General features: G+C 36.2%; 3 protein-coding genes across 15 annotated transcripts; 2 read left to right on the plus strand and 1 right to left on the minus strand.

Moving 5' to 3' along the window:
- Positions 1–719: 719 nt before the first annotated feature.
- LOC125214757 (glucomannan 4-beta-mannosyltransferase 2-like) lies at positions 720–4,380 on the plus strand. Its single transcript, XM_048115895.1, has 7 exons — positions 720–1,214; positions 1,297–1,395; positions 1,645–1,897; positions 2,923–3,033; positions 3,113–3,249; positions 3,333–3,446; positions 3,536–4,380. Exons 1-7 carry the CDS (start codon positions 897–899, stop codon positions 4,097–4,099), a joined length of 1,596 nt encoding a protein of 531 aa, XP_047971852.1. The 5' UTR covers positions 720–896; the 3' UTR covers positions 4,100–4,380.
- A 1,760-nt stretch (positions 4,381–6,140) lies between these two features.
- On the plus strand, positions 6,141–9,359 carry LOC125214758 (splicing factor U2af small subunit B-like). 13 transcript variants are annotated; one of them, XR_007175173.1, is made up of 7 exons: positions 6,141–6,520; positions 7,112–7,198; positions 7,282–7,363; positions 7,511–7,637; positions 7,713–8,150; positions 8,265–9,107; positions 9,225–9,359. XR_007175173.1 is itself a non-coding variant. In XM_048115896.1 (6 exons), exons 1-5 carry the CDS (start codon positions 6,284–6,286, stop codon positions 8,116–8,118), a joined length of 939 nt encoding a protein of 312 aa, XP_047971853.1. In that variant the 5' UTR covers positions 6,141–6,283; the 3' UTR covers positions 8,119–8,150; positions 8,265–9,359. The 13 variants fall into 13 exon arrangements, 5 of the variants coding, with proteins under 5 accessions (XP_047971853.1, XP_047971855.1, XP_047971858.1 ...); XR_007175168.1 differs by having other exon boundaries at positions 8,265–8,959; positions 9,030–9,359; XR_007175169.1 differs by having other exon boundaries at positions 8,265–8,959; positions 9,038–9,359.
- Positions 9,360–11,094: 1,735 nt separating this feature from the next.
- On the minus strand, positions 11,095–12,237 carry LOC125212621. The gene is made up of 2 exons (XM_048112833.1): positions 11,670–12,237; positions 11,095–11,526 (listed from the first exon to the last, which is right to left on the minus strand). Exons 1-2 carry the CDS (start codon positions 12,055–12,057, stop codon positions 11,357–11,359), a joined length of 558 nt encoding a protein of 185 aa, XP_047968790.1. The 5' UTR covers positions 12,058–12,237; the 3' UTR covers positions 11,095–11,356.
- Positions 12,238–13,244: the final 1,007 nt, after the last annotated feature.

The following is a 13,244-nucleotide window of genomic DNA, read 5'->3' on the forward strand; positions in this document are numbered from 1 at the left end:
TATTTATGGTTTTAAAAATCATACATATTTTTTGAAGTGTACAATTTTTTTAATCTGACCTAAATAGAAAAGTTCGGCACATTTTGATCTAACGTGGTTATTTGTGAAATCTATGTTGTTTAATCTGAATATACATGAAACAACATCATTTCGATGCCCTAAATCTTAAATTTAATGTTGAATATGTGCTTAAATATGTTCGGTGAATCTGTTGGGTTAAAGAATGATCTGCCCTAGAAAATTGACATCAATCTTAAAGTTTGTGATTCTGAATATCATTTCAAAGTTAATGAAACATTAGAATTCATCCAAAATTTATAGTATTAAGACCAATATCCCATAAAAGGTGAATAGCAAATTGACTATTTTGCATAAAGAAAAGGAATAATACTCCATAGTTTCCATTATTCTCGATACATATACATTTTAAGACTATCTCATTTAATACATGTAGTATTTATTTTGTAGTAGTAAAATACTTATTACTCATATAGTACTAACTTACTCACCCTACTTTTACTCACATATAGCATTGCCCAAAATATAAACTAATTGTACAACATTAGATTCAGATTGAGTTAAAATTCCAGCAATCCCAATATATTTTGTTGTGTAATTATGAATACTAAAAATAGGCCACACTTATCAGTTATGAGAAAGAGAAGTCCAAGTGAATGAGACCACATCTTCACTATAAAATAATGTTCATTTTTCCTCAATCACAACACCAAATCCCCCATAACTTGCTCCACTCTCTCTCGCAATGCAGCATTCCTTCTCTCTCTCCTATCCATTCTCAGGCCACACAACAAACTAGAAACATTGCTCTCTGAATTCCAAGATCTCTTAAAACAGAGCAGATCTGTGAAAAAACAGAGCATTCCCCTGTTTCGAAAATGGCCGCAAATAGCTTCACATCAGAATCCGTGTATTCTCCCGACATTGGAGGCCAAATTTCGGTGCTGTGGGAGTTCATCAAGGCGCCGTTGATTGTGCCCTTGCTGACGATTTGCGTGTATATATGCCTGGCCATGTCAATCATGGTGTTCATGGAGCGCCTCTACATGGGCATCGTCATCGTTTTGGTGAAGCTGTTTTGGAAGAAGCCTGAGAAGAGATACAAATGGGAGGCGATGAGGGATGATGATTTGGAGGATGGGAATGCTGCTTTCCCTATGGTTCTCGTTCAGATCCCCATGTTCAATGAGAAAGAGGTTTGTTTTTTTTTTTTAATTTTATCAAAATCGAATTTACCTCTTCTTTATGTCGTGTTTGATGAAATGTATTCAATCGCAGGTTTACAAGATATCAATTGGCGCAGCTTGCAATCTGTCGTGGCCTGCTGATAGGCTTGTTATTCAAGTTCTCGACGACTCCACCGACTTTACAATCAAGGTTTGTTTTGGTCAAACCCATAAAATGAGGAATTCCCAAGAATGAATGTGATGAAATTCACTTCATATTTAGTAATCACATGATTTTTTGTGTCGTTTCATCATTGGGCAATGCACCAATCTAATTTTCCTACATTTAACCGACACCATTATTCAATTTACTTAATTTTGCAATTAGGGTCATTTATTAGTAATTACATTATTAGTAGGAGTATTTGATAAAGTACTAATGATTTATATGAATGGTTAGGACATGATTGAGAGGGAATGCTTAAGGTGGGCAAGCAAAGGGGTTAACATTAGATACCAAATTAGGGAGACAAGAGGGGGCTACAAGGCCGGGGCGCTTAAGGAAGGACTGAAACACGACTACGTCAAAGAATGCGAGTACGTCGTCATTTTCGACGCTGATTTCCGGCCCGAACCCGAATTTCTCCGAAGGGCGGTCCCTTTTCTCATTCACAATCCGGACATTGCACTTGTACAAGCCCGGTGGAGATTCGGTAAGTCTCAGTTGTAGGTCGCATAATATTATTCTAATAATCTTATTCATAAATTCGCTCCATATGAAAGTGTCGGTGGTCCTCATATTTAATCTATAGCATTGCTAATTTTGGAGGTGGGGGTGTAAACGTAAATTCGCAGTTTGTTTGCACTTTTTTTTCTCTTTACTCAAGTGAGTGATTTGTTGCATGCTTTGCGGGGCGACGTAGGGGTTGGGAGTATTTATTTTACTAATATATGCTATACTAGTGTTAGGAGTTAGGACCCATTAAATCTTGATTATTACAATTATTTCCCCTCCTTTTAGGTGATCATCTTTTTTCTTTTTAAACTTGGGTAGGTAGCAAAACAAAACAACCACCATATTAAGTTCACCTTTTTATAGTACTATTTTATTAATTTGACTAAGTTTTTAATAGTTATGAAAGAGTTAATCAACGCATCATCTTTCGGCAATCAAATAACCAAATGACGAAACTGTCCTGATCTTTCTGTTCCTCAAGTCACGGATGTAACGGCATGGAAGTCAAGTTTGTCTTTTTCGTGTAAGCTGACAATCGACGCTTAAATTTTATCAACATAGTAAAATCTTTGCTCATAAGGGTACAAGTGTCATTTTATCCATGTGCTGTATTGTATAATAGTAACCAATTAATTATGTAGCACAACAGTCTCAACTTCCCACCGACGATCACAATTACAATAAATTTAGGTATAAAAAAATATAGGTGGTAAATCCAGCTTCTGACTGTGTGACGTGGCAATGATTTTAACTCATAAACATGTTGTTATCACGAGTGTCAGAAAAAGTGACAACTCTTTTTGCTGCTCACATGGTTGATGGTCCTAATCAACTGCTTCTTGGTTGTTTTGGTGTCTTAGGACAATTTGTTTTGTCTACATTATTTCACATTAATCTCTATAGCGACGTGTATTGCGAATATACACGTGAAGATCTTGATATACTAATTTTTTTTGTAGAAATAAAAGATGAATAAAATGATCATGGATATTTTACTTGCAGTGAACTCAAATGAGTGCTTGCTGACAAGAATGCAAGAAATGTCATTAGATTATCATTTCACAGTTGAGCAAGAAGTAGGTTCAGCCACTCATGCCTTTTTTGGCTTCAACGGTAACAACTTAACCATGTTTTTTTATTAGTACTATTTCACTAAATACTTATTAATCTTTGTGCTAAAAAAAATAAATAGGAACTGGTGGAATATGGAGGATTGCAGCAATCAACGAGGCCGGAGGGTGGAACGACAGAACAACGGTCGAAGACATGGATCTTGCTGTTCGTGCTGGTCTCAAAGGCTGGAAATTTCTTTACCTTGGTGATCTCCAGGTCTAATTCTAATCATCATGTCCAATGCAGTTTTTCGAAGATTTGTGTTACACGAAGCTGATGCGTGTTGTTGGTTTTTGTAGGTGTATAGTGAACTCCCGAGTACTTTCAAAGCCTTCCGGTTCCAGCAGCATAGGTGGTCATGTGGACCGGCTAATCTCTTTAAGAAAATGATGATGGGAATAGCAACAAACAAGGTTCCTTTTCTTATAAATTAGTACTACTACTTTGCTAATTGTCATATGTAAGTATGAAATTAATTTGTGAATATGCTCTTGGATGGCAGAAAGTAACGTTGTACAAGAAATTCTACGTGATCTACAGCTTCTTCTTCGTGAGGAAGATCATCGCTCACTTCTTCACCTTCTTCTTCTACTGCGTGGTTCTGCCTCTCTCCATTTTGGTGCCTGAAGTATACGTCCCGAAATGGGGAGCCATTTACCTTCCTTGCATCATCACTGCCCTCAACTCAGTCGGAACGCCAAGGTCGTTCCATCTGCTCTTCTATTGGGTGCTGTTTGAGAACGTGATGTCCTTCCACCGCACCAAGGCAGCATTTATCGGGCTGCTGGAGGCGAAGAGGGTGAATGAGTGGGTGGTGACTGAGAAGCTCGGGGATAAGCTCAGCATCAAAGGTAACAAGAGTGGTTCGAATAAGAAGTCTCTGAGGAAGCTGCTGGGAGACAGGATTCAAGTGCACGAGCTGGGATTCGCGGTGTTTCTGTTCGTGTGTGGATGCTATGATTTCGCCTATGGGAAGAACAACTATTTCATATACCTATTTCTTCAAGTCTTCACCTTCACCATCGTCGGATTGGGCTACGTTGGCACCATCGTCCCGACTTCTTAGCTAAACTACGGCATTTGTAGTCCACACAAAGAAGGGTGAATGTACACAGGATTGCTCTGTTTGGTTTATTTGATTTGCAGTTGGGGAAAAGGGAACTATATTCATTTAGTTATACGGAAATATATCCAAGTCTTGATTAGACTTTCCTTTTTTCTCTTTTTGTTAGAGTTATAGTGGTCTGATTTTTATTGCAGTTTATGAACTGAGTCATAGTCTGTTCTTGCTTTGTATTGCTAAGGCAAGAGATGTATACATTTATAAATTTTGTTTGGTTTGATCAAGTATTTTAATGGTAGAATTTGCACTCCCATCCCCATTAGAAAATGAATTATATGATGAAATAAAAAACTCGGAAGGAAAATAGTAATATAAATGAAATTAATCAAAACAATTTATTTATCTTTGAATTTTATAATAGATGGTATTGGTATATGGACAATAATAATAGCTAACTCATGTGGAGAGGAAAGTACCCAAATTGTATTAATTGAGCAATCCATGTGTATGAAGTGAACAGATGGCCTACTCTTCTGTCGGCATTTTGGATTTTTAGAAGAAATATAATCTTTTATTATTTTGAGTTTTGATTATGCATATGACCATAAGTTTGCTAGTAATATGGTGGTATACAAGCTCATAGTATTTAAAAATTGAATCAAATAAATAGTAGCTAATTATGAAAAGATAAACCCAATAAATTGATGTTTCCTCGGTACCCATGTCAAATTTGGAAAACAAAATTATGTTTATTGCATCAGCTTATTTGGAAAAAATAAACACATTGTTTTTCACATAGGTATGTTTATAAATAATGTGAATCATATTTTCGATGGGTAGAGCAACATCAACCTTAAAGGTGTGACAAAGGGTCCCTTCCTATCAAATGGAGTATAAAAGTTGATGAGATGTCTCCCTCAACTGTGCTGTATAATTGAGATAACATATAGTATGTCCCTCAATTTTATTCTTTCTATTCTACCATTGCAACAATAGCTAATTAAGTGACACCCTGACAACAAGAAAAGTGCATAATGTGTGTGTTTGCTAGCCAGCAAAATGATCAGAGCAAAGTCACCAAATATCTTAGCTTTGGAATTCACAGTAGCATGGTATTTAAATTTAAATTTTACAATTATAAAATAGAAAAATAAAATAAAAGAAGCTAAGTATTACACGTTTCTAATTAAGTTGAGGGTCCTCATTTAATGCATTATCTGGCATTTGCCCCCATCAAATATTCTCTACCATTTTCTTTCAAATTCTTTGCCCCACTTCAATTATTCCTATTATGTCCGTACGCGTTAATTTCGTAGAAATATACATTTATTTTATCGGACTAATTCGCAAAATGGCTTCTGGCCACAAACTAAATATTTGAATATCACGAACTAAAGTTTATACTCCATATTTAGGATTATTTTCTAAGCTAGTGAGAAATCAAATCCAATATGTCATCGCATTTGATGGATGAATCAGACTTTCTTTCTAAGCATTCTTTCTTGTTGTATAGTACGCCCTCTGTCCGTGAAATGTTGTCCACTTTGATTTTTTTTTCTTCCATTTTTGATAATTGGACCTCGTTTTCCACTAACTCATTACACTCACATTTTATTGCTATAAAATTAATATATAAATGTGGGGCATACATTCCACTAACTTTTCTCACTCACTTTTATCCACATTTCTTAAAATTCGTGCCGAATCAAACATTGACAACATTTTGCAGACAGAGGGAGTACTTATTTTGGAATCCAGGATCAAAGTGGAAACATACACGAGATCTGTAGATGCATTTTACTTACAAGATCACATTAATAAAGAGTTAACAATTTATTCCTAAACCCTACGTACAATGCTAAGTAGGAGTGTAAAATAAACAAATTTGGGCCGAAATATGGGCCCCAGAATTAAAGCACATAATAGGGTTTTTTTTTCTCTGTATGTCCACAAATTAAGTGATAAATATTTTGGCCCAACCCAAAAATAATGCCTCAATTTAACATTAAAATTAAAAGACAAACAAGTGGCGTGTGTGTCCTAACCGAGTTCTCTCTCCTCGTCATCATATAAAAATTTCACTCTCTCTGTAATCAGCTCAATTCCCCTTTTGAAACCCTAATCGCAAGGATCTCTGAATCCAATAAGCAATTGAATAAGGTTCCTCGATCTGCTTGAAATTTTGCGATGGCGGAGCACTTGGCGTCAATTTTCGGTACAGAGAAGGACCGAGTTAACTGCCCATTCTACTTCAAGATCGGCGCGTGCAGGCACGGCGACCGCTGCTCCCGCCTCCACACCAAGCCGAGCATCAGCCCCACGATCCTTCTTTCCAACATGTACCAGCGCCCCGACATGATTACTCCTGGCGTCGACGCTCAGGGCCAGCCGATCGACCCCAAAAAAATGCAGGAACACTTCGAGGTTGCCTTTCCCCCCTTCTCTCTCTCTGGTCATTAAATTTGACGCTGTTTGTTTTCTTTAACCTTTTTTTTTGTGTGCGTGCTTGTGAATTTGTAAATGTATGGTCTTTGATTTACTGTAGTATTTTTGGGCGATTGTGTACTTATCGTATTGAATTGAGGATGATAATCAGTGATTCACTAACATTTGGATTTTGTTGCTAGTTTCCTTGAAATTGTATCTTTAGCCATTACTGGATTATATTTGTCTTTCAATGTTTGTGAGTGTACAAATGATAATTGGACCTTTTGATTATTGATGTTGCTTTAGATGCCTTGCTAGATACTTATTTATTAATGTACTTTGTTTCCTTGTGACTTATATGTAAGGTTGCATACTATCAATACTGGGGTTAATTTCAATCATTGGCATGGCTTGTATAGAGTAAAACTGATCTTGTGACTTCTAATGAATAGAATGATGATATGATAAATTAATAAAATTATCCTATGTGTAGTTGTGTACTTGGATTAAAAAGAAAGAGATGGATAAACTTCTTTGTTTTGCTGACCATGAATGTATTCCATATTTCCTTTTAATTTGGTGTTGCAGGACTTTTATGAAGATTTATTTGAGGAGCTAAACAAATACGGAGAGATTGAAAGCTTGAATGTTTGTGACAATTTAGCTGATCATATGGTAATCTTTTCCAACACATCACTGGATTTGTAACTTTTGGAGCTGGCTTTTCAAATATGACATTAGATTTGTTTTTGTTGCAGGTTGGCAATGTTTATGTCCAATTTAGGGAGGAAGAGCATGCTGCTAATGCTCTTCAAAACCTGACTGGGCGGTTCTATGCAGGTAATAAGTGTTACCTTATTTTATGTACACCGGCTCTTTTGGGCATAGCTTTCTTTCATATTTACTGGATTCTTTCCAAGTGAAGGAATATCCTCCATTATATTTCACATGTAGAACATTCTTCTGAGTTATTTTGTTATTCTGCAGGACGCCCCATCATTGTTGATTTCTCCCCAGTGACTGATTTTCGTGAAGCCACCTGTAGGCAGTATGAGGAGGACGCATGTAACCGTGGTGGCTACTGTAACTTCATGCATCTGAAAAGGATTAACAGGTGATTTAATTGTTTGTACTCATGCAAACTTATGCAGGTTTGAGCATTATTGCAACTAATACAACTTCTCACTAGGGAGTTGAGGCACCAATTATTTGGGAGGCGTAGGAGTAGACACAGCCGTAGCAGGAGCAGGAGTCCCTATCGGCACCGTAGCTATGATGACCGCTCACATGAGAGTCGGAGTCACAGCAGAAGGTATGATGACCACGATCGCCATGAAAGTCGAAGCAGGAGGCGCAAGAGCACAAGTCCAAGAAGTAGGAGGGGTAGAAGCCGAAGTCCAGGTGGCAGGAGGAATCGTAGTCCTGTTAGGGAAGGTAGTGAAGAAAGACGTGCTAAAATTGCACAGTGGAATAGGGAGAAGGAAGAAACAGAACGTTCTGGCAACAAGGCAAATGCTGGTGATGAGGATAGCAGGGCTAAAAATGACCACTCTGGAAATATAGATAACGGAGGACACAATGAACCGACACAGTAGGACGGATATGGGTATTGACGATATTAGCACTGGTTTGTTCTCACTCCCTTTCCACCTCGGTATTCTTGATTTTTTCACTGGCAACAGTTATCATTACGAATGACCTGTCTTAAAATTTAGCTTACTGCACATTTTCCACTTTGCAGGTGGTGTGCAGGTTTTCAATTCTGTCATATGCAACATGATAAATATATGTTTCTTAGTACCATTCATTATGTCCATCGTGCTTTTCTTTCCCTTTTTCTGTTTTTTCGCTGAAGTATTGTTCGAGTTTGGTTTCCCGTATATATATAGTCTTCAGCCCTAAACCTTTTGAAGGAGCTGTAATTGCTTTTTGACTTTTACTTCCTGCCAGTCTCCCTCTCAACTAGATCAAAGTTGAATTTGTCTCCTGCATTCATCTGTATGTTTGCACGCAATCTGTGTGAGGAAGCTATTGTTCTGTGCTAGCTCTGATAATTTTTCTAAAATGATCTTATAATCCCCTAGCTATTCTCAAGATGTTGTGTACACACAACATCGATGTCTTGTATTTCTCCAAAAAAAGTCGTGCTCCAATTTTCATTACCTTTGTTTTGTTGGATAAAATAATAGTGGATTTATATGGTACAGTGCTTTGCAATTTGCATAGACATAGACATAGTTTAGTGGTTAGTGAGATTTGTTTCTTGCTTGTTGATATTGTCTATTGGAAGGTTCTTGTTTTTTAATGTTGCCTCTCATGAGTTCCTACTAGCGACCTTGCTAATTTGGCCTTGTCTGTCTTGGTTGTTCCCTGTAAAAAAAACATTGTGTTTGTGTGTGCAGTCAGGTATCCTGTAGCCACAAAACAACAAGGCTAGTGAGTTTTCGCATATTGTTCCAATTTATTCCTAAGATATATACTTGCAGATCTCACACTGATTTACTAGTTTTGCAGGTCCAGGTACCCTGCTTAGAAAGATATTGAGCACAGATTTTAATTATAGGTTCCCATGCAAATTGTACAGGTATTTTGGTTGCAGTGAGGGAAGAGTTGTAATTTCAGGGTGATGTCGGATTGAGAAGCCCGTGGAGGTCAAGTTGTAGATTCAACAATTATTAAGCTTCATTTTTCCTCTTTATAGGGATGCTGCTGGTTTGATCCATTTTGCTAGTGGACCAATGTTTTAATTCTATACCTAGACTTCCTCTTTCTTTTCACATTTATGTAATGCTTCCCAGAATCTTAACAGAGAGCCTATGAATGCTTTTCTATGACAGTATGGAATTTACAACCTGATTATGATGCTGTAGTGATTGATCATTCATGTTTTAGTCATTTTTTAAAGGTGATTGACTAATCATTGTTTCACTGCAAATTTCCATTCCACTCATGAAATAGCTCAAACTTATTTTTCACATGTAAAATTGGTATTATTGACCACCATGTTTACTAATCACGTAGTCGGCTATGTAGAAGATAGTAGTACATTGTTTGATTGATAAAATATTTTCTCATTTTTGAATTACAATTTTTTAATCTGATTGTTAAATTGTAATAATAAGAAATTAGTTTGGTAAAAAGTACTCTTGCCAATAAAGTACTCTCTCCGTCTCACGATAAGAGTCACACTTTGCCATTTTGATCCGTTTCACAATAAGAGTCGCACTTCATTTTTATCATAAATGGTAAGTAGGTTACACATTCCACTAATTCACTTCATTCACATTTTTTTTGTTATAAAACTAATATAAAAGAGTGAGTCTCATAATCTATTAACTTTTCTAATTAACTCATTTATATATTTTTTAAAACTCGTGACCACAATAAGAGGGAGGGAGTATAATTTATAGTTACTGCTCACTTTGGTGTGTTTTGTGTGTAGATAATGGCATATTGTTTTTTTTTTTAAATAGGGGTGCTAAAAGAGAATAAATAAAAGAAAATAGAGAGAATATTTAACCATGATATGATTTGTTAGTAAACCTGTAGGTTATTAACGTAATGATATATAGAGAGAATTCTTTGACAAAATGTTGCAGATATATTAGTAAACAATTAGTAATTGTTTATAGAGTTATGGAGAGAGAAAACGAATTTTATATTGATATCTTAAACTATTTAAGCATCTATGAATTGTTTCGAGCGAGGTTCACTGTACAAATGTTTTTATTTATCATTTCATTGACTTCTCCTCCCAATTAAATGATAGTACTAAAAACATATTCAACCAAAACTAGTTAAATTGGTGTCCACACATCTGACCTTATGAATTACACCAATTATATTTATGTGATGCATGAACATGAAAATTCTAGACTAGTCTCTGGATCAAATTATTGGGCCATTTCCCATAAAAAAATGTGCCTCTTCATGATATGTAAAACAAGTTTCTCGAATTAAAAGTTGCAGGTATAAAGTCTCCATCACCATCACTATATACATGTTAATAATTTATACTATTAAAGCTCAATTATGCATTTTTATTTGTGAATAAAAAATATAGATACATTCTTACGTGTGAATGTGTGATTGATGGTATGGATTCTGATAGAAACTGTGAAATCTGTGATGGTAGAGTTAAAGATTATGAAAATAAATTCATTAAATTTTGTAGAACAGATAGTGCATTCCACAGTGAATTTTAGATGATGATGGAATCAATGTAGATACATGGTAGAACTATGTTATCAACACACGAGTTGGTAAAGAATCTCAAATTTTGTTATTCCTCAGGACATAGGCTCATTTTAAAAATTTCAAGGCGTATTAGTAATTTTTATTTAAATTTGGAATATATTACTATTACTGAATAATTTATTAATTTAAAAATTTATCTCTTGATGTAGTAAATAAATTAAATTGCTTGTAAATACATAGTACTATACTCCCGAAATTTGGTGTATAACTGATTCATTCTTTTGATCAAAAAGCAAACTTCAATCTTTGATGACCACTAATTCGATTCTTCTGAATCCAATCCAAAATCCAATGATATACCACAAGACATGATGTAAAATAATTTTAAATCAAATTTGAACATATTACTATAACATATACACTTGTGTTTTTTTGGACAACTAAAACATAGTACTGTAAAACAGAAATTAAGAGCCATTCCTGTGAATCTTACATGGCTAAAACTAAACTCTATAGATACCTAAAAACGCATATTCTATGATTTCACAATATTTACATCTTTTGCAAACCAAATACTCCTCATTTAAAAAGAATTAGCCGCAAAAGTAATCGTGGCTGTCATTAAGCAGCCTTGAATTACAGTAAAAAATCCATGAATTTAAGCCACGGCAACCCTTTCTTTGTGTTGCTTTCCTCAGCTTCCTTCGAGCAGCTGGATGCGCCGCCGCCTTCCGCCGCAATCTGCCTCGGACAGAGGAAGAAGTTTCTTGAACCCAAATCCACTATCTTCACCTCCCTATCCAAACCTGTTTATCATTTTCATTCAAACAAATTAATTATCTATGAAAAATTGGTTGTGAAGCACAAGCGCTATTGTGATTCAAACCATCCCACATCGGCTAATTAAAAAATTTGCAAGCGATATATATATGTATGAATGAGGCCTTACTTTCTAAGCTGAACTGAGAGTAATGGAGATCGAAGGCGGAGCAGGCGGTGGATGAAAGCACCGGCCGCCGCGCCTCACTGACATACTGGCGGAGCGCCGCCGCGATCAGGTCCTGCACGGTGGCCTCCGGCGCCATCAAGACGTGCACAGGGCCAGGGCTCCTCTGTATTGTCACGTTCACCAGCAACTTCGTCAGCTTCGCCGGCGTCGGCGCCGGACTCCCGCCGCCTCTCCTGCCGGCCAGCAAGTCCGGCACCGTCCTCGGCCGCGGAAGCATGTCGGTCATACCTCCGGCATCCCTCCCGTGGAACGACGATGCCTTCTCCGACAACCGCCCCTTCTTGTTCTTCTCATGGCCTCCTTTCCGGTGACTCTTCGGCGACGGCATTATAATACTATATTTAAGCGTTTAGTTGTATTACCTTTGGCGGCGAACATAACCAGAATTCCACGGCGGAGGAGGAGAGAAAGTAGAGAGTATTAAAAAAGGGGATGATGAGATGGGATTTTAAATAGGGGATTAAGGAATGTGAAGCTCTATGGATATTTCGTTCGTTGCATTATTGGGATGTGAAGACTGTTCCAACATATGTCGTTTTCTTGATTCTTGATCAATAATGATAATAGTTTATTAGGATTATGTCATCACTATTACTAAGGTATTAGATCCCACGTTTTTTATATTAATGTGTAATCGGTATTGTTGAGTCATAATCTTAGATTCTTAGACTAAACAAACACCACATAAATTCGATGAGTTTTTTTTATATGAAAAGATAATAATTTTATTAATTATTGGTAAGGGTATGGCAAGTGGAAGTGTCTCTGTAGACTATAAGAGTGAGAGCTTAGTTCCATATATGCGACAAAGGAAAATTAATTGAAGATCTAACTCATCTATATGCCACTAGATGGCCTTATGACTAGCATATTTAACAAGAAATTTTGGCCTACAAACTAGGATAGCTCGATTGTTTCTAATGACCGCTCCAACATGTACTACTAGTATTAGTTATAGTTAAATAAAAAATAAATTAATTGATATTATGTCGAAGCATGATATATATAGAATATAGAGAGTGATATTTGGCATTGATGGTAATACATAGTTGGAAATATTAAGAATTAAATAATACTACGTAAAACACGTCATAGAAAAAGAATTGCACCCTTGATAAAAAAAAATAGTAGCTGCATTAAGCATTTTCTTGCAATTATATGAGACAATAATTTTGAAATTGATTGAACATGGCCTATATCCATCAATTAGAGAAATTGGAAATGTAGGAGGAGATGAATTTAGGTTGGAGCTGTGACCAATAATAATCGTTTGACTGTGGGTTGATTTATCAAAATTGCCCCAAACTTTTTGGTGGGCTATTCTCGGCCGCCATTGACACGTGGCGAGAGAGCCACAAGTGGGACCCATGTATGATGTTTTATCCTACCTAAAGAATCTGTTAATTAACGGGAAATAAATTAATCATGAATCTAAACAATTTATTTAAACCACACTACGATATACTCCATAAAACATTAATTTATAGATTAATATCCTATTGAAAATAGTTTCAA

Source organism: Salvia hispanica, chromosome 3, assembly GCF_023119035.1.
Source record: "Salvia hispanica cultivar TCC Black 2014 chromosome 3, UniMelb_Shisp_WGS_1.0, whole genome shotgun sequence".
NCBI lineage: Eukaryota > Viridiplantae > Streptophyta > Magnoliopsida > Lamiales > Lamiaceae > Salvia > Salvia hispanica.